Source organism: Schistocerca americana, chromosome X, assembly GCF_021461395.2.
Source record: "Schistocerca americana isolate TAMUIC-IGC-003095 chromosome X, iqSchAmer2.1, whole genome shotgun sequence".
NCBI classification, from domain to species: domain Eukaryota; kingdom Metazoa; phylum Arthropoda; class Insecta; order Orthoptera; family Acrididae; genus Schistocerca; species Schistocerca americana.
Window position 1 is genome coordinate 667,868,127 of NC_060130.1, and position 21,961 is coordinate 667,890,087.

At 42.1% G+C, this 21,961-nt stretch overlaps 1 protein-coding gene across 2 annotated transcripts in view; it reads left to right on the plus strand.

Annotated features, from left to right (window-relative positions):
* The window catches only part of LOC124555092 (segment polarity protein dishevelled homolog DVL-3), a 126,097-nt gene that overhangs the window by 10,452 nt on the left and 93,684 nt on the right, over nucleotides 1–21,961 (plus strand). For both annotated transcript variants that reach the window (XM_047128887.1, XM_047128886.1), the window contains exon 4: nucleotides 4,872–4,957. In XM_047128887.1, coding sequence (XP_046984843.1) covers nucleotides 4,872–4,957 — 86 coding nt within the window. The remainder of the gene's footprint in view (nucleotides 1–4,871; nucleotides 4,958–21,961) is intronic.

The following is a 21,961-nucleotide window of genomic DNA, read 5'->3' on the forward strand; positions in this document are numbered from 1 at the left end:
TTCACCAACTCATAACCTGTTGCCTTCCGGTGTGACGTAGACTTTGGGCTACAGCACAGATTGGTCTGTTACCACAACCAGTGTTTTTGATTTCACAGTCGTTGACTTCACCAAATCCCAACCAAACTGTTTCCTTTAAACTTAACCTAGACCTTGGACCATTCGTCATGTCATAATAGAAATCCCAGCCATTTTGCAGTAGTGGGAAATAAACAAATGACTGTCCATTTGACAGGATTATTTCAGACAGTCTGTCATCAATATCAAAATTGCGTATTTTATACAAATTACTTGAGATCAGTCTGTATCAAAACAAAAATTTCCATAATTTAGACAGATCCCATAATAATTACTTCGACATAAAAATTGCCTAACTGCTACCTACATCTATAATAGAAATGACAAGATGAAGTGAAATTAGAAAAGACCACCCATATCGTAACTAATATTTCAACACACATGTTAATAGATATATGAATAATAGAAATGCCAATATGCGGCAATAGCAAAAGCTGAAGAAAGGACCATCTGCACAACATGAGTAATTCATTTGTGTCTGTCACCACAAGTAAAAGTACATATTTCGTATCAATTAAATAGTATCAGCCTGTCACCACTACAGGTATTCTTTAGTTTGTATGTATTCATTAATATCTATTTCAATATAAAATTGTTAAAGTCATACACATCAACAGAAATGCCCAGAAGGAATCTTTATTTATTTCACAACCATGAATATCCAGCCAAACCAGTATTTGAAGAAATAATGTGAGTAATTCATATTTTCTGGAAACCGCTTATAATTTGCTCTGGAAACAGTTGCCTCCAATTAGCTGCCACCAACCATAAAAGCACAGGCATTGCCAACATTTGTGCTACACTGCAAACAAGAGCAGTGTGTGGACGACACACAGTTATGTTTGCTCATGTGGACTATTGACATGTGGCAATTGTCATTTGGAACAGAACAATTATTTTCAGAAAAAAAATATGGAATGGCAAACTCTGTGCTTTGAAATTGCCATCAGTAACTAAATTAGCATCTTGACATGTGGCTCCCAAGTAGGTTCATACCATCTGGCTGAATGACTTTTTTATTTTCTGGGCACAAATTTCCTGCCTATTTCCTCTCACAACTTCTCCGTGGCCTCACAAGACTGAGAGGACTATATTGTAGATTTTCGAGGCACAGGCAAATTTGATTTTCTCTGGGAATCAAGTTCAAGAGGGAGTATCTCCCCGGAGTTTCACAAATTTCATTATATTGTAACTATTTGCTGACTGACACTGTATCTGCAAGGAAAGAAAGGCTCATCTATTTGGAGGTGGTCAAACATATGTAAGAGGACACACAGTAACAACTGAAAAAAGCTTCCCATGGTTTCTCTGAAAGGCCAATTAACTTGGGTTATTTGTAAACAGGTGACTGGGCACCTGTTCAAATTCAAGAAATGTGCTGCTTCTTGCAACATAATGGCTGGTTATAATTAAACTGGCAGTATTTCAAGTGCTGCAGTGTGGGCTGTATACATTGCAGAAGCTAAAACATCGTAGAGAGGGTCATTAATCAGTGTGCTTGTGGAGTACGCTGAAAATAATAGTTCCACTTTTTGCCACCAGGTGAAGATAATGGCACTGTAGGCATTCAGAACATGAAATGTTTCCTGCTTTGACGTCAAAGTGTGCTGTTTGTCGTTCGGCAACATGTGTTGATTTCTTTAGTGAAATGACAGTTGTGTAAAAAGTTAAGAAGGTTGAAGTTTTCCAACAAAACACATTAGCTATTGAGAAGAAAGACCATGCTTTGGTGGTAAAGTTGTTTTGTCAGAACGGCAGCAATAGCAGTACCGCATTGCAGGAATATTGCTGACAGTAACAGCTGCAAAGAGGCCCCATGTCAATAAATGGGCTAAAGAATATGACCAGGAAGTCTGAAGAAACAAGTGAATTAGGTGGTGCAGTAGGGAGAGAGAAGTGGCACATTCCCATGGCATTTGTTGATGAAGTTGATTTAGCTATAACCAGACGTGCAGCACATACCTCAAATTCTGCTGCCAGTGCTCGAGCTGCATCACAAGAATTCTCTCCCCCGTGGTCAGTAGTTCCCAAGAGCTTTCAGCAAACTTTGCACTGGTATCCCCACAAGATTCAAAATGTGTACCAAATGAAACTGCAAGATAGGCTACAACACAGTGACTTTGCCCTATGTTTTTTGGCATGCGTAGAAATGGATGACAGGTGGCTGGAGAATATTCTTTGCACAGGCGAGGCACATTTTACTCTGCACAGTGCCGTGGATTATACAGAACTTTCATGTGTGGGGTTCTACTCCACAATATGTGCAGGAACATCCACTGCACTCAGCTTATGCGACTGTGTGGTGTGGTTTCACAGGCTCCTTCGTTCTTGGTCCATTTTTTGTAGAGGAGATGACAGCTTGTGGTCCTGTTAGGTGTACAGTGGCATCTGCACATTATTAAGGACCTCCTTGTGCAACATGTGAGTCCAGCTTTGCAAGAACACAACTGTGTCAACACTACTATTCTCATGCAAAATGGGGAAACACCGCATGTTGCTTGCCAGGTGAAAGATTTGCTTCAAGAAATCTTTGGTAATAACCACTTCATCTCTGGGCAATTTCAACATGCGTGTCTTTCCAAATCCATTTGACTTCTGATTGTGGGGATATCTGATAGATCGTGTCCATCAGAGATGTATCTGGGCTACTCCTGCTCGGAAGGATAGCTTATGACAACATATTGCCCTGATTACAGTGAATATGCTGTGAGCAACTGTCGACCATGCCATGTTAACGGATGCAGCAAATTGCTGAGTAAGGAGACTATTTTGAACTCGTGTTGTAACTTGTAACCACGTCTTAATACATGTGTCAGAACCACTGTTGCTATGTGTTTGATCGTTCCTCCCCTTTTCCTGCATTCACATCGCGTTCCAACTGCTTACAGCACCATATTTTCACTCGGTAGCAGAAAGTGGAACTATTACATTTTTCAGCATACTCCGCAGGGAAGGGTCGTACTTGGGAGTTTCAGCATCCTGTGATGTATGCAGCCCACACAGCCACACTTGGAACACCACCAGTATAATTATAACCATCCAGTATCTCACATAATAAACATGAGAGGAAAATTGGAGAAATTTGTGTGTGCAAAGAGGAATACTAACAATCTCACTTGCCTCAAACCATCAGTGAATAGAACAGAAAGGACAGAAATGATTCTGTTACACCATATATTCTCTGCCACAAGCTATAAGATGGCCTGTGAAATACAGATGTATATATAGCTCTTAAACTGGAGTAGGTAGGTTTATATATAATACTGGTACTACCTGTCCTCCACAACTCAATGTACTGGAATGTGAAAGCAAATGTAGGTAATCCAGTAAGCATGTTTAAGCTCTTATTACCTATGAGTAGACATGCAATATTGCATATGATGATTGTTACTTGTTTCTTAATTTGCTATGTATAATTGTCTGCCAGCCCCCCCCTCCCCCCCCCCCCCCCATCCACCTAGTGGCGAATGCTTGAAAAATGTATGCACCTGTGATTGTATATAGGATAGCAGTGGGAAGTATTGTGATAACTGACTACTTGGCATTCCTGGGTTAATGACTCACGTAAATGCAGGTTTTCTGGCAGATCCCTCAATTAACTGAGGCCAATATTTCAGCAGTCCACCCAGTCATCATCATCTGTGGAATAGCAAGCAGCAACCAAATCATTCACACTGTCCAGTACAGATAAGTGGAACACATTAGTCATCCAAAATACCAGGCCACCTTCATCATACAAGATTACAATAATCTGAGAAATCACTGGTGGTGAAGCACTGATTAACTGAGGGACATTACATGAAATATGATGAAACACGAACTATTGCTGCATTTCTAATTATTAGGACCCGGTGCTTAAAGAGTTTATTGACAATAGTTTGGTTGAGAATTCTAATAATAGAAGCAGAGGTTCTCCATGGTGTTATGATATTGGGGAGCACTGCTAGCATGGAATTTGGTGTGTGTTCAGAATCCTTTGCTTGGTCTGAAGGTGGTGGCTGGCGTATGGCATTCCGTTGGTGAGCTACAGCACTGTTTAATCAGAGCATGGTGATGAGGTGGGCCACTAAAATATGTTTAGTTAAATACAGAAGAATAAAAATGTCATAACTAGTGGGATCCCTTCTTAGAAAACTGTTTGCTTGTAAAATTGAATAATGCATTAAAAGAAACAGGAAAAGTAATTTTTTAAAGAAATCTGGAGAGATAAACTATAAGAAGAAACTACAGGGTGTACATAAAGTCCAGTAAACACTTTCAATTATTTATTGCACAAGAACTAAACATTGTACAGATGTCATGCATATTGCATTTTGAAGAGAAACTCTGAAAGTTTTTTGATATGCAAACCATGAGTGACCCGGTAGATGTCAATATGGTAATCGAATTCTTGCCATACCTGTCCCAGCATGGCATCATTTCGAACTCCAACACACAGAAACCTCTCTCTGCACCTGAACTCGCCATGTTTGCGACTAGTGACCTGAACTCGCCATGTTTGCGACTAGTGCTGACTATTGGAAAATTAAATTACCAAACTATGCTGTGGCAGTATACATGGGGGGGGGGGGGGGGGGGGGGACCCTTCAGGTTCTCTCTTCAAATGACATATGTATAATATCTGTACAATGTTTGCTTCTTTTGAAGTAAATAATTGAGAGTGTTCCTGGATCTTATGCACACCCTGTATTTGTACCTCTTTTCTTTCTTTCTCCACTGTGTAGGTAGCATTGTTCATTTGCAGTAGTATCATTAGCGAGAACAGTTGTTGATGACCGACACCTCATTTTCAGTATCATTAACCCAGTTCATGGTGGGAGAACCAACATAGAAGACACTACATGCACAGAAACAGAGTCCATCATTAGCTCCAGACAAGGTATGTACAACAACTTAAACCAACATAAGTTCTTTCAGTGTGGACCTCATAAGAAGTTCAATCAAGTTACAAATTTGAAAGTAGTTTATATACAAACATGAAACCATTTTACATTATGTAATTTGTTTCATGGTTTTCTGTGATACATATTTAAGAGCAAACATGATGTGTGTGTGCAACCAGCAGCATTGTGCTCTTAGGGAGAGAAGCTACAGAGGATGGGCCATGGTATGAGATACTTCTCCTACATTTTGATGAAACTGTGATGGCGATACCTGACACAGTTGTCACACTGTGTGCACAAAGAATACAGGCAAAGGCAGAAATTCTCAGTGCATTTTTGTGAAATGCAATTTGCATAGTTTTGGAGTGTGTGGTTTTCATTGGTGATAGTGTGAAAATTAAAAAGTGTGATTGTGTGTAATTTTTAGAAATGAATAGTTTATTAGAAAGGAAAAAAGTTAATGTTGCCTTACCTTGCTTATTTCACCACAGACTGCTGAAGGAAAAACATTCAGGAAGGTTTAAATGTAATACTGTCATTAAATTACTGAAGAACTGATACAGAAATTTAAGTATTACTTTATAGAAGCTTGTTTTTCTTGTTGAAGTTTTCTTTTTATTTGTGAAGATTGGAATACCTATCATACAATGTTCCCACCTTTTCCTCTACAGTAAGATTTCGGCATATTTCTTAAGTGTGTGGAACAATTAGTCATAGATGTAATAACCATTTCATTAGCAATAAAGCACAATGAAAATACTATGAAATTTGAATCTGGCACCATGGGCTATAAACTCTTTCAAAAAATACAACTACGTAGAAGAAATAGACGAAGCATTGAGTTGTCGAGACACGACTGAGAATGTTACTTTTTCTAAGCTTTAGTACGAATCCTCCTTCGGAGGTATCAGAAAAGAGAGATGCAGAATCATTTGTCTGCCAAAAGGGCAATGCGCGAACCCTTAGATGATAACACTAGATGTGTCACAAAACTTAAAATAAATTCTACTCATATGTGAAGGCTGTCAGTGGGACCAAAGCTACTATCCAGACACTCTTGGGTGGCATAGGAAATGAAACCAAGGTTAGGAAAGCAAAATCTATAAATCTGGACTCAGTTTTCAGATGTTTCTTTACAAAGGAAACTCTGGGAGCAATGTCCCAGTTTAATTCTCATATCACTGGAAGCATGAACCATTACAGATACTAGGGTCAGTGGCACAGAGAAATACCCGAAATCACTAAAATTGAACAAATGTCCAGGGCTTGATAGGATAGGATCCCTGTCAGATTCTGAACATAATTTGTGTCTGACTGAGACCCTCTTTACAAGAAGTGCTATGTGAAACCAAATCATCTCTCTCTCTCTCTCTCTCTCTCTCTCTCTCTCTCTCTCTCACACACACACACACACACACACACACACACACACACACACACGCGCGCGCGCGACACCCTCAAAGCAATGACTCAAGGCATCCAGATGGATACAGTATTTCTTGACTTCTGAAAAACATGCTTGCTGTCAATTGTTTGATGGTATTATTCTCAAGTGAAATTTGTGATTGGATTAAGGAGTTCTTGATAGGGAGGATACAGCATGTTACGAGGGTTATTTGAAAAGTTCTCGGAAAGGAATAGAAGAAACTTTTTTTTTCCAATTTAGTTTCCTTGTAGATTAATGCACTTGGTCCAATGACATCCCAGTGCCTTGATCCCATCTCAAAAATGAGTTTCATCCTGGCCTGCAAAATAGTTCTCAAATCCGGCTATCAGTTCTTCATTTGAAGTGAATCTTCGTCCACCAAGAAAAAGTTTCAGCTTTGGCAAGAGATGGAAGTCTGACAGAACCATATCGGGTGAATAAGGCAGGTGTGGCAGCAATTCAACCATAGTTCATGTAATTTTGTCATGCCGACTGCACACGTGTGCAGGCACGTGTCAAGAGTCGCAGCACCCATCTTGTAGATAGTTTTTTCATTTCCAATTCTTCAGTTAAAATGTGATAAACCCTTTCATATGACATCTGGCAAGTGTGAGCAATTTCACGCACTTTCAATCACCAGTCCTCTGTGACCATTTTGTGCACTTTTGCAATGATTTCTGGAGTAGTGACACATCTTGACACAACACTGTGCAGATCATCATCTAAGCTCTCATGACGAAATTTAAATTCATTTGTCCACTTGACAACAGTTGAATATGAAGGAGCAGAGTCTCTCAGTGTATTCTGGAAATAGACATGAATTTCCTTTGCTGTCATACCTTTCTTTATGAAGTGCTTAATCACTGCTCGAATCTCGATTGTTTTTCCATCTCTGCAAATCACTACACCGGAACAACAGTAGAGCCACGTCACTGCCACAGCTCTCTTCCAAGAGCACTGATGGGCCATGTTTTTACAGACAACAGTCCAATAAATATCACATGAACAACTCATTACGCTAGTGCTGACCTCTCGTGGTGATTCAGAGAACTTTTCAAGCTACCCTCATATTTTGGATGAACAGTCACAAATAGCGGTAGAATTGGCTACAGTAGTACCCCTACGAAGTGTACTGGGACCCTTGCTGTTCACGTTGTATATTAACATCTTACTAGACAATATTAATTGTAACCTTGGATTTTAGTAGATGAAACATTTATCTATAATGAAGTGTTATCTGAGAAAAACTGTACAAATAGTCAGTCAGACTGTGATATGTTTCCAAGTGATGCAAAGATTGGCAATTTGCTTTAAATATTCAGAGACGAAAACTTTTGCACATCAGGAAATGAAAGAACGTAATATTCTAGAACTACAGTTTTGATGATAATGTACGGAAAGTTGTAGGTGAGAATTACGAATTATTTAGGAATAAAGGAGACGACTCACAAAAAGGCAGAATCGCTGCGTCGTCAAGAGTTACACAAACAAAAGGTACAGGTCTCTGCTAGCTTTCGAAATGAAATTCCTTTTTCAAGCTTGCAGGAAGACCATGTGCACACACATGTGCCCCCCCCCCCCCCCCACACACACACACACACACACACACACACACACACACACACACACACACACACACACCTCGCTACACCTACACCTGTCTTCCTACATTGTGCTTAGTCGACTGCCATAACTTTCCTGGGCCCTGATGACTGTACTGGGGTGGGGTGAGGGATGGCGAGGTGGGAGGCAGGGAGGGGGTTGGTGGGAAGTGTCTGCAGTGGGACTGGAGTTGGAGGTGCTGACTGGGTGGATTGGGCAGGTCTTTCACCTGGGTCTTCCATAAGGATATGATCCCTGTTGCAGGGAATTGGGGCTGGGAGTGGCATAGGGATGGACTAGGATGTTGTGAAGGTTGGGTTGGTGGCTGAACACTATTTTGAGAGGGAATGGAAGTATCTTGGGCAGGATGTCCCTCATTTCAGGGCATGATGATAGATAATCAAAGCCCTGACGGTTCAGTCGTTCCAGTCCCAGGTGGTATTGGGTGACAAGGTGTTCATTAGCTTCTTTATGGTTGGTTCTTGGGATGTATGGGAGGATCAGGTGTGTGGAGGGGGTTATGGCATGGGAGATCTGTTTGTGTATTAGGTCTGTAGGCTATTGCCGTCTGCGAAGGCCTTTGTGAGGCGTTCTGCATACTGGGCAAGGGAGTTCTCATCACTGCAGATGCGTCTGCCGTGGGTTGCCAGACTGTATGGGAGGGATTTTTGTGTATGGAATGGGTGGCAGCTGTCAAATTGCAGGTACTGTTGGTGATTGATGGGTTTGCTGTGGACTGAGGTGTGGATGGAGCCATCTGAGAGGAGGAGATTGACATCTAGAAAGATGGCACAATGGGTGGAGGGATTGAGGAGGATCAGGTGAAGTGGATGGGAGAGAAGGTGTTGAGATTTTGGAGGAATACGGATAGGGTAACAGCAATGAGGATAAGGTGTCCTGGCTTTGGGTCCAGATTATAAAGATGTCATCAACAAACCTGAATCAGACCAGGGTTTGGGATTTTGGGAAGCTAGGAATGTTTGCTCTAGGTGGCCCATGAAGTTTGCATAGGAGGGTGCCATGCAGGTGGCCATGGCTGTGCCATGAATTCGCTTGTATACCTTCCCTTCAAAGGTGAAGTAGTTATTGGTTAGGATGTAGTTGGTTAGGTGTACAAGGAATGAGGTGGTGGGTTTGGAATCTGCAGCGTGTTGGGAGAGGTAGTGTTCCATCATGGCAAGGCCATAAGCATGTGGGATATTGGTGTTTAAGGAGGTTGCATCAACAGCGATGAGTAGGGTCCCGGGAGGTAATGGTGTGGGGATGGTGGAGAGCTGGATCAGGACGTGGTTGGTATTTTTAATGTGGGAGTCTAGGTTTAGGATAATTGGCTGCAGATGTTGGTCAACAAGGGCGAGATTCTTTCGATAGGGACACTATAACCAGCTACAGTGGGGCATCCAGGGTTGTTAGGTTTGTGGATTTTGAGGGGCCATGTAGAAGGTGGATGTGTGGGTTGTTGTTGAGGTGAGTAGGGAGATGGATTCAGGGGAGAGGCTCTGGGAAGGGCCTAAGGATTTCAGCAGGAATTGGAAGTTTTGTTGGACTACTGAGAAGGGCTCACTTTGGCAGAGTTTGTAGGTGGAGGTGTTGGACAACTGGCAGAGGCCCCCTGCAGATGGTCACTTCGGTCCATCACAACAGTGGTGGAACCTTTGTTTGCCAGGAGGATGATCAGGTCAGGATACGTTTTTAGGTTTTGTAGGACAGTCCTTTCTTCTGCTAAAGGTAGAGACCTGGAGAAGGATGGTGATGCCAGGTTGGAAGTTAGGATTTCGTGAAAGGTGACCAGGGGTGGTTAGGTGGGAGGGTTACGGTTGGATGGTGGTATGAATTGGGACAGGCAGGGTTTGATGTTATGATTGGATTGGCTTTGGTTGGAGGGGTTGGTGGCAAAGAAGTGTTTCCACTGTAGAGAGTGGGAGAGAAGATCTTTGACAAGCCCATCATGGTTCAACCTAGGAGGAGGGCTGAATGTAAGGCCTTTGGATAGGACTGAAACTTCTCTGGGGCTGAAGATTTTGGTGGAGAGGTTAACAACAGTGTTGTGGGATTGTTTCAGTTCTAGATTGCGTGGAGTGTTGGTAGGCGATTTTGGAGGATGGGGTAGGCTGAAAAGGTCAGCTAGGCAGTGTCTTGGTGGTGCGAAGGGTTGACAAAGAGGAACACTGGGAATAGGATTGTGGTTGGATAGTGGTGCCCCAAGGCAGATCTAGAATTTCAGCAGGCTGGATAACTTGTGGAGGTGGTGTTTGGAATGTTCCTCTAGGTGTTAGAGTGTCAGGTTTTCAATTTGGGTGATGGAGGTGTAGGTAGTGGGGATTGCATAGTTACAATATTTTATGGAGGGAGTGAAGGTGTTTCATGGGCCATGGACAGATGTCTTTGTAGTACCAGGTTTGTGAGGAAAAGGGATTGGTGGAATCTGAAAAGGTGGAGGTCGACTATCCCATGAAGTCCTACTTACAAAGTTTCAAGAATCAGCATTAAGTGAAAAATCTAGGAATAATAGTGGTATGTGTGCAGTCTAACTTGAAACCCTAGGTGAGGAACGGTGAGAGGTGAGGAGTAGAGTAAACTGTTTGTGGTTGAACCCAGCATCTCCCACAAATAGTCAAGTGAGATTGCTCCCTATGTATCACTCCTCCAGGGATCATGGAGACTATTTTTAACCAGTTACAGCACTTGCAGAAGCGTTAAACGATCATACAGGAAGAAGCCCTAATAACTGGTAGACTGGGAAATTCCCTCTGCCATGCTCTTCACAGCAGTTTGAGGACTATATAGATTGTTGACTAGAATCGAAGGAGCAGTGTGGCCTTGTGGACTTCCATAAATCTACATTTGTATTCCACAAGCCACCATATGGTGTGTGGCAGAGAGAAATTTGTTGTATTTTCAGTTGGAGTAAACAGTGTAACGGTTGAAACAGTATATAAGGATGCTACTTTCTGGGATGAGTGGCCTTTGTGCTTCAGGAATGGCTGATTGTTGCTTGCAAGCCTGGGAATTCCTGGACTGCTGAGAACATTTGATAATTTGAGAACTTACCTTAAAGGAGCATCATGAAACAATTCATGGACTTCTTCATTTGTGAGATGTCAATAGATTTCCGCAAGAATTTGCGCTAATGTTTGTACATTCTGTGCTCACAGATAATAAGAAGCTGTCAGTATTGCACATTTTGAATTGAATGAATACTTCAGATTGCAACAGATGGACATCACTTTGAAGAAGATTCATTGTGTAACACAGAAATTTCAAAACATATTATGAAGTCATTTGTTAAGATAGTTGTGAATAAAAATAAGGTTTTTTGTTATGCGGATGTAATTCTAGTGTAACAATGTTCCATTGTTACAATTCATGAAAGGAAAGATGACTGAACAATTCCTGGTGCTGCTACACACTGGGACTTACTCTCAAGTTCTTTCCCCTTTTTCTTTTCTGTTGCTGTATCCATAAATTAAGAAATAGGTACAAAATTCCCTTGAACATAAACTGTTTTAGTCTCCACATCACAAAATTTTATAGCCGTGTTAAACATGTGTTCATTGTGTTTTATTTGTCATTCACCTGTGCTGGGTAAATTGCCATTTCCAAACAGCCTCCTTAAGACTAAAGGCACAGTGCCACATATTTCCATCCCATATTAAACTGAAAATTATGTAGCTTTAAACTTTGTGGCCATGGAGCCCCAATAAAAGAGTACCATTCCTGTTCTGCATTCTACTTGATGTCATAAAAGTCAGAGAGAGGAGAAATGTCCTCAAAGAAGATATAGTGTGACAGTGCTGTAGAGGTATAAATATCTTCATAGAATTGAACAGGAAAGTCACTCATTAATCATTAATGAGTAAATAGGTAAGTATGTAGGTATTCTTCTTCCAGAACATTGTATTTAATCAACACCAAATTTGAAGTAAATGGAATGGCAATGATACTGTTGGTCCCAAGTATACATCTTAATATGGGTAAAGTAATGGCACTGCAGTTATTTGCTTTTTAAATTCCCTCTTCAATGTAAAACTTATAGACCTACATGTAGACAAATGCAGACTTGATGTTGAGTTGTTGAACACCTGAAGTGCCAAAATTAATGATAGTAAAGGTGAACATTCCAGATATGGTTTGGTTAAATTCTTTCACCTAGTAGTAAGACAGTAATAAAGTTTGTTTCACTGCCACCTTCTAGTAAAAACTGGATGTTCACTTGTATGTTTAGAGGCATGCCACTCAGGGTAGTCAACAGCTAAGGCAGCCCACACATTGATCCTCAACTATGGCAGATATCTAGCTTGGCTGCTATATTTTTTTCCATATTAAGAGACTTGTTGCCTAGCATTTTAAAACAGGTCATATATTTCACAGTTTTTCATGTGACATAATTTGTTCTATTATTCCAAGCAAACATTGTATTCAGCAATAAAAATCAAATTATTAATAATGAGTTACAAAAAATTAAATTAATGGAAACAGAGGGTATTAGAAAAGATTATTAACAAATTGATGAAATTGAAAGAAGTTTAATGATAATAGGAAAGGTTAGAGAGGAGCTGTAGATTCCTGCTATCGAAGTCCAGCAGTGGGGAGTACCCTGGAAAGACATCTGCTGGTTCTTATTGTTACTAGGCTATGTGCCAATATCTGCTGTATAGGTTTTACATGACTGTAGGTACAATAACGTGTCACAACTTATATTCTAATATTCTAAGTGATTTGGCCAGTGAAGTTATCATCATTTGGTCCCCCCCCCCCCCCCCCCCGGAGCTAGTTTCGCCATCCTCCCTCGAAGTGTCTGTCCTGTTGATAGTTTTCTGTGTCCTGGGTATCATGTCAGGTCTTTTGTGTCATTTGCTTACATGTTGAAGGTGCAGGGCCTTTGAGATAGAGCTTGCTATGCTGTTGATGTATTTATATGCTGTTTTGTCTCTAATTGCATTGTACAAGTCCTCTTGTGTGTGTGTCTTAGTCGTCTAGCCCATGTGAGGAATGTACAGTGTATTACAACATGCTCTGGGGAATCTCTCTACACAAGTACGTTCTTCCCTTTCACCGAGATGCATGTGGTGTAAATGCATTAGGGAAGGGCTATGTCCAGTCAGGAAGTGGACCATCCTTCTGCGTTCCCTGATGTTGGAAAATAAGGCATAAACTCTCCAGCCCTTATCACTGCTATGCTATTCCTGTTGCTAGCCACCTCTGTAAGTGGTGCTTGTCTCTATTTCTTCCTCTATTATGGTAATTATCTTGTCAAGTCTTCCAATCTTGAAACAGTATGCTGTGGCCCAATTTCCGAGGGCGTAGTCTATTGGGTAGATTCCCAATATCACACACGGAGCTTAAAGTGGTGTGGTCCAGTCCTGAATAGCATGAGCAGCACACTTCTTTGCGATCGACTAACAGCTGTTCTGTTAGTAACAAAATGCAGATTGTGTGCCCATACTGACTGCAAAGCAATGATTAACTCAGAGATCGTGCAGTGGTATGTACAAAGTGTGACCATTGGTAATCTTAAGTGTTAATTGTTTACTGGCTAGTTGGTGTAATAGTCACTCAGCCTTGTCAGAAACTTTTGTTTGTGGTTACGAAATTTTAGTCATTCATCAGTGTGTATGCGATGGTTGTTGTATTATCCGCTACGGAAGTGTTACATAGTTGGATCATGGGATTTCTTTGTAGTTTGCCTTTTAAGATTGTGTAGACTGTTTTGTTGGCTGCTATGTTTAGTTTATTGTTTTTACACCAGTTGTTTGTCTGTTTTAAAATGTTGTTTGATTTATGTACTAGATTTGCTCTCAAGTTGGCTGCTACTATCATCAGTAAATTTTCTGCGTATGCAGTGACCCCAGTGGTGTGTTCACTTTGCTCTACCAGTTGTAGTAGTGATTCAGAGGCAATGTCCCACAAAATTGATCCACAGATAGTGCCCTGTGACTATCCATGTAGAAATTTTCTTCAAGACCGTGCGATCTCCAGCACGCCACTTTACTGTTCTGTCTTTACAGTAGTTACGGAGACTTAATGTATAACATTGAAGGTACCTGAAAATCTCTAAGGCGTGTAAACATTACAGGCCACCATTGATCATCAAATGCACCTGTGGTGTCTGTTAGGATTGCCACAATGTATTTATGTACTGAATCTCGAACTAAGTGAAGAGAACAGTTGATTGCATCATCTGTTGGTTTATTTATTCTATAGCCATATTGATGTTGACTTAGGCCCCTGAGTTGCCTGTGTGCCTGTAGGTGATTGCACAGGAGCTGTTCTTGGACCTTAGCTAGTACATTTAGTAGACATATTGGTCTATATTGTCGGCTACAGATTTTGGGTGAAATAGTACGTTCTACAATTCCTTTTGAATGTTGCTTCATCTGCGAAGAAACCAAACACTGAAACAGAAGTATAATGGTGAAAACACCACTCAAAGTTTACAGATTTTGAGTAATTGTTTGTTCAAGAGCCTGTTTACACTGAAGGGAATAGGGGCACATAGACAGTCCATTAAGTCCCTACCACGTAGTACTATGGCTTGCTGTTAATTAGGCAGACAGTTTTCTTGTATTATTTCATGGATTATTGACAACAGGCTGTGTGATACCCTTCTCCAGTCAGGTATAAATGTAATAAGGCACATTTTCACAGTTTATAATGTTAGAGACCCTGCCTCTGCAAGTTGCCTGTAAACAATAGCAAATTGATGTGTCCAGTGGTCTGGTGCACATGGAGTAATCTGAGCTCCTAAGTAGACAAGGATACTCTTTATTGGGAATAATGTAACATTGGAAACGTAGAAATTTCAGCATGTAGCATAATTAGGCTACTGTGACACTACTGTCTGTCATCATTTAAGAGATGAGATAACACTTGGTAAGTAACTGCCCAGTTCTTTAGTGAGTTACAAGAAGTGATAACACTTGCAAGTAACCACAGTTGTTCAGAGCATTACAAGAAGAAATAACACATGCCTAGTACCCACAGTTCTTTAGGGAGTTACAAGAAGAGAGAACACTTGGCAGATAACTGTTGGAATTCTGAAACCCTGGCTGGTGTCTGGATAGGTGTTGGAACTGCTACTGGGTGAGTGCTGTTGCAACCTGTGCTCATGCTCAGACAGGTGGGTTGCTGGGTGCAGCCATCACAAGGCCCAGAAGGTGAGTGTAGTTCTGCTTCTGAGTGTGTGCTCTGACTGATGAGCTGCTTGGTGCGGCGGGCGTTAAGCCTGAAGTGTACACTGAATGATTGCTTGTGCTCTAGTGGATGGAGCGTGGCAGCCTGCTGGTTACAGATGTACATCAGGTTGCCTAAGCGTTTGGCAAATGGCTGTACACACTTCACCCCTTCGTCCTCACAGAAAGATGATTGATCCATCTTGATAATAGCTGAAGATCCTAGACAGATGTTCGATGATTCAGCTGATGTCAGTGTGGAATGGATCTTCAGTACTCTGCCGTGCATTTACGGCCATGTCTGTAAATCCCACCTTCCTGATAGTGAAACGTGGGTAACCAACTACTGTTGAATGTCCACATGCCACTGCACTACAGCACAGTGCAGGTTGTAAGCACCCAAAACAACCAAAAAATGATTATTATTTAATGTAAGGGAGGTTGTTATAATATGTCTGGATGCTACTCAATTGCTTAAGCTTGGGGCATCATCATTTGACTGCAACTTCAACCAGATTCAGGGAGTTTCCATTCAGTATCGAATGAAGCTAATGTTTACAATCGGACCCAGAATCGTACATTCTTTTCTGTGTATGTAACTGGTAAAAGAAATATTTTTTCTATCTCTGTGTGTGTAACATTAATAAATCATACTGAGGTAAGCAACCTTTTCTCAAAATGTGTACAAGTATTTCTGACTCATCCTCTGCCCAATTTATTTGCTAACATTAATGTTGATGCTTTGGATGTGTTTTGTTGTTGAGTAACTTGAATAAAATATCTGTTTGGTATTGTAGTGGCAGCTACAGTAAATATTAATAATCACAAGATAATGCATATGAGCAGGAGGAAATGTTGCCAGTTTAGTCTCATCAAATCTGCCTTAGCCAGAGCAGATGAGAGACTTCAGTTTAATGGGACAAACTGGGAAAGTGTAATGCTTTTCAAAGTGAGACCACACAGATTGCTGAAAAACTTTTTCCATCGTCATGATTTGTGTAGTCCTTTTCATGTCGGAGACCTCTTCCTCAGTTCTTTCTTTATGGCTAGAAAATGCTACAAACAGCCAGCTGTGTAATGGTGATAAAAGTAAACCTCTCTCTCTCTCTCTCTCCAATTGTGAAAGGGACTTTGTAACATGGGTACATTGTACACTCTGTCAACATGCTTCAACGGGTCATTTCAAGCTTAGACTAAGTGTCCATAGTCATTCCGTAATGAGAAGGATTGTGAGCAAGGGAATCAGTCCATCCATTAAATTGGCATACACCACAGCTACATCATTTGAGAACTGAATGTCTGTTGTGAGACACACAGCCTTTGAAGACCTGCCCAGAGTGGTTGCCAGTGATAAAACACAAGCTGCTGAATGCACAACCCACGAGTTATATTCCATCCAGCATAGAATGCAACAGAACTGTACATTGTCTTTCTGGAGGCAGCTGGGAGGGTTGTGTTGGTGAGACAGTTCACAACCATCTCCGCATGATAAAGCTGGACTTTCTGTGGTGCATGAAGAATGTGGACAAGGGAGCACCTGGAGAAGAACGTGTATCAGTGGTGTTGCATTCTTTTCACTGACTAGTATAGGACTGGCTGACTCCTGGCGATTGTCATAGAAGGTACCAATTCATTTCTCAGTTGTGCAGTCCTATGAGAGCAGGTACCGGGATCAATCGTGTTTTTGGCCTGTATCACGTACTGGAGTCAGACACCTCTCATCAGCATTGTCGCAGAAAAAGCTGAGTAGCACTGTGGTGTAGTGGTTATGATACTGAACTGTTGCATGGAGGGTCGTGTTCCAAACTCACTTGGACTGTACAATTTAAATTTCTATATTTGGTTTGAGTACATTCTAGAAGTATCCACAAATGTCAAGAATCATTCTACTGGAATGTTCTGTAGCTGTGTGTGTTCCGGCCGGAGGCAGTTCGCTCCACGTTCTTGTATGTGCAAGTGCTGAGTAAACCTTCGTTAAGTGAAGTTAGTATTCGTCATTCATCTAATTACACCTTCTTCTATGTGATATTATTCTGGTGGAGACACCGGGTATTGGAACTTGTGATAACGCACATTATCGACGACACAGTGGCTCCCATCAAGCCACAACAAGAGCCACCGTTAACATGGCGAGAAACCAGAGTTCGAGCCATATTCAGCAGATCGCAATCTATTGGGGACAGAAGAAGAAGACATTACAATGACAGCAACTGTGTGTGTCACCACATGAGACATCCTTCCGGGTTCTCTGGTGGTGATGGCAATGATCCAAACAAGTGGCTGAAGGTAAATGAGCACATAGCCAAATTTAACTAATGGGATGAAACCGTGTGTTTGGCTAACGTATTTTTCTACTTGGATGGCACTGCCAAGCAGTGGTATGAGAACAACGAGGAGAAGTTCACAACCTGGGAAATATTCCAGGCGGAACTGCACAAGTATTTCGGTGACACACGATGACAGAAGTGCAAGGCTAAAGATAAATTAAAGTGCAGGGCACAGCGTACAGAAGAAACGACAGCATCCTACATTCAAGAGGTCTTGGGGCTGTGTAAAATAGTGGATCCTACAATGGAGGAGGAAGACTACATTGCACATCTCATGAAGGGTGTTGCTGAGGACATGTATCAAGCCCTACTCCTGAAGGAAGTTTCGACAGCAGACGACTTCATAAAATGGTGCCAGCATATCGAGACAGTGCATCAACAAAGAATTACACACAAGAAGTTTGAATGGCTTCCAAACGTTGTATCGATGTGTGTGATGGAGGAAGCAACTGATTTCACAAGTGTTCATCAGATAGCGAGAGAGGAAGTTCAGAAGGCACCTGGATTGCACGGCGAGCAAAAAACCGAGATGCTTCTAGAGGTCATAAGGGAGGAAGTGGAACAGACATTGAACCCAGTCTCTCGTCTTTCATTTCCCTTTAAAACGGTGAAAAAGTCGAGACCCAGATGGGGTTACGTTCCTACAATGCTGCATGAGGAACCTACTTGGCCACCAATGAAGACTGACATCTGGAGGACCCAGGATAGCCAACCACTGTGTTTCCACTGCAGACGACTGGGACATGTGGTGCGCTATTGTCGAGAAAGGCGGCGGATATTTGATGACGCCCGCACCAGAAGACAGCAGGCCGATCTTAGCTGACGCCAACTCCAGGGCGACGAAGAGGAACAAGATGATGTGGGTGCAGGACGACCTAGGTCACCATCACTGCAAGCTAGCCGCTGGAGAGGATGCTCCCCAACACTCCGATCAAGGTCTCCATTGACATTTAGAAGCTCCAGCCGATCACCTAGCCACTGCAACCTGGAAAACTAAAGGGTACGACCTTCCTTGGAGGTGAGGCCGCCAAAGAGGAAAAATCCTCCGCCATTGATCACTACAAAAATGATAGGAAACTACATCGATATCCTCATGGATGGCCGACCAGCCCAAGCTCTTGTGGACTCTGCAGTATCATATTCAGTCATTTCGGAGAAGTACTGTCGCCAGTTGCAGAAAACCGTATTCTTTGGCAACAAAATGTCTCTGCTGAAGGTGGCTAATGGGAAATATGTAAAACCTGCAGGAAGATCTGTCATTCATGTGGGTATAAGTGGCCAGACACAGCCCTTAGAATTCATCGTCTTACAAGAGAGTAGTCATGACGTCAATTTTGGATGGGACTCTTCAAAAGCTTCTCAGGCAATTATAGATTGTGGTCGCTCGAAGATTATGCTAGACGAGATGAGATACTGTGGACAGGAAGATGCGCATCCGAGTGTGTGGAGACTGTATGTGCTGGATGAAGTGATAATTCCGGCAGTCAGTGGTAGAAAGGTAACTGTCACGTGTCATGCCGTGCATCAACCCTTGGATCTCGTTGTGGAATGTAAAAGAAGCATACCACCGAAGAATAACTTGGTCATCCCAGCCTCTGTCGTCTCGTTTAAGAACGGATTCGGTGAATTGTGGATAGTTAACTGTTGCCTTGAACTGCAGATCCTTCCAAGACACATGTGCATAGCAAACGCTAAACCATTAATTGAAGAATAGCTAAGCATCATAGAAACCCCTCATGACAAGTCTGTGGGCAAAATTAGCGCTACCACTACGAGACAAGATCTTCTAGCTCAACCATCTCCAGATCTCACTAAGGAACAACAGAACAAGCTACTTGCCATTCTTCAAGAGTTCTCTGAATGTTTCAATCCACAGGTGAAGAGTAAATTAGGCAAATCGAGGATGAAGCACCGGATTAGCAGTGGAGACAATCAACCAATAAGCCAGAGAGCATACCGTATGTCAGCAATGGCATGTTGAATAATTCTCGACAAGGTAGAGAGAATGAAGAAGAATGACATCATTCAGCCTTTGCAGAGCCCATGGTCATCACCCGTGGTCCCCGTCAGGAAGAAGGATGGCACCTGGCCCTTTTGTGTTGATTACAGGAAGCTTAATAAGATAACTAAAAAGGATGTTTGCCCTCTTCCACGAATTGACAATACACTAGATTGTCTTGACAATACACTAGATTGTCTTGACAATACACTAGATTGTCTGAAGGGGGCTAAGTGTTTCTCAACCATGGACATGTACTCAGGATACTGGCAAATTGAAGTAGATGATGCTGATTGTGAGAAAACTGCATTTCATCACCCCTGAGGGCCTGTATGAGTTTAAGGTAATGCCGTTTAGTTTGTGTAATGCACCAGCAACTTTTGAATGGATGATGGAATGGAATTGATTGAATGGATGACATTATAGTGTTCTCAGACACATTTGATGAACGTATAAAAAGACTGAGGGCTGTTCTTAAGTGTCTCCAACAAGGCGGACTGAAACTTAATCCAAGAAAGTGTCTCTTTGGAGCAAAAGAAATGAAAATACTTGGGCACCTTGTGTCAAACGAAGGTGCGCAGCCAGACCCAGAAAAGGTGAGAGCTATAGTGGAATTTCCTATTCCTAAAAGTATTAGAGATATGAGAATCTTCGTTGGATTGTGTTCTTATAACTGTCATTTTGTCGAAGACTTCTGTATCAAAGCCAGGCAACTCCAAGAGTTGTTAAAAGCTGATGCTAAATTTGTCTGGGGTGGTGCTCAACAAGAATCTTTCGATGTGCTGTGAAAAGCTGTAATGACTGACCCTGTACTTGTTCAGTTTGATGAGAGAGCACCTACAGAACTACACACACATGCCAGTGGGTATGGGATCGGTGCTGTTCTGGTGCAAATTTCAGATGGAAAAGAGAAGGTTATAGCCTATGCTTCTAGGACACTTACAAAAGCCAAGAGAAACTACTCAACTAAAGAAAGGGAATGTCTTGCTGTGCTCTGGGCCATGTGGAGATTTCGACAGTATCTCTCTGGAAGGCCATTCACTTTGTTGGCTGACAGGTCTCAAGGATCCAACAGGACGACTCACCAGGTGGGCACTACGTCTTCAAGAGTATAACATTACCATAGTGTACAGAAGTGGGAGAAAACACCAAGATGCTGACTGTCTCTCAAGAAACCCTTTGCAAGACCATCAAGACTTTGACAAAGATAGTGACTGTCTCGCTGCACTCCAGGATGTCTGTGCCGAGCAGGAGGACGCCAAGATATCTCAAATTACACTTGCATTAAATTGGTCAGAGGATGTGAAAGGACAATCTAAGGTAATTAATGGATTACTTTGCAAGAAAAACTGTGATCCGTTTGGAAAGAGGTGGCTACCGGTGATTCCTAAACACATGTGCTTAGATGTTCTACGGAAATTCCGTGACACACTTGAGGCCGGACATTTAGGATGTATTAAGACGTACGATAGAATCTGCAAGAGATTTTTCTGGCCAGGTTTATTTAGGAGTGTCAGTAACTATGTGTCGCACTGTAGAGTGTGCCAAAGGAGAAAAGCAGTTCCTCAGAAACAACCTTGCCGACTCATACCAATTCCACCAGCCGAAATGCCTTTCCAGCGTGTTGGGGGATTGACCACCTTGGATGATTTCCAACGTCTGCTAGTGGCAATAGATGGATTATTGCTAGTACTGATTATCTGACACACTATGCCGTTATGAAAGCCGTGAAACCAGCTGAAGCATCCAAGGTAGCCAAATGCATCGTGGAAGACATTGTATTAAAACACAGTGCCCCAAGGTCGTTAATTACGGATCGAGGGAAAGTTTTTCGATCAAATCCTGTGACAGAGATAAACCTTCGGTGCAACATTACCCATTACATGACGACTGCCTACCATCCGCAAACTAACGGGCTTACTGAACGCCTTGATAAGACGTTGGCCGACATGCTATCAATGTTCGTCATTGTTGAGCAGAGCAACTAGGATGAGGTGCTACCTTTCTTGACATTTGCCTACAACACCACCAAACGAGACACCACAGGATTTACGCCATTTTTCGTGGTGCATGGGCACGAGGCGATGACGACGATGGACACTGGGTTTCCGTTACATCCTGATGACGTGGATGATGACTACGTCAGCCAGGTGTTAACCAGAGCTGAGGACCCTCGGCAGTTAGCTTGACTCCGCACGCTGCAGGCTCAAGAAAATGATTGACGAAGGTATGACGCGAGCCACCACCCTTTTGTCTACCAGCCTGGTGTCCTCGTCTGGATTTTCACTCGTGTTTGGAAGGTTGGTATCTCTGAGAAGCTTGTCAGGCACTACTTTGGACCTTATAAGATTGTAAGACAATTGTCTGGTGTTACTTATGAAGTTGAAGATTTAGACCCCGACGCAAGACGATGAAAGATCAGAGATATAGTTCACATCCTTCGAATGAAGCCATACAAGGATCCTGCCACCCAA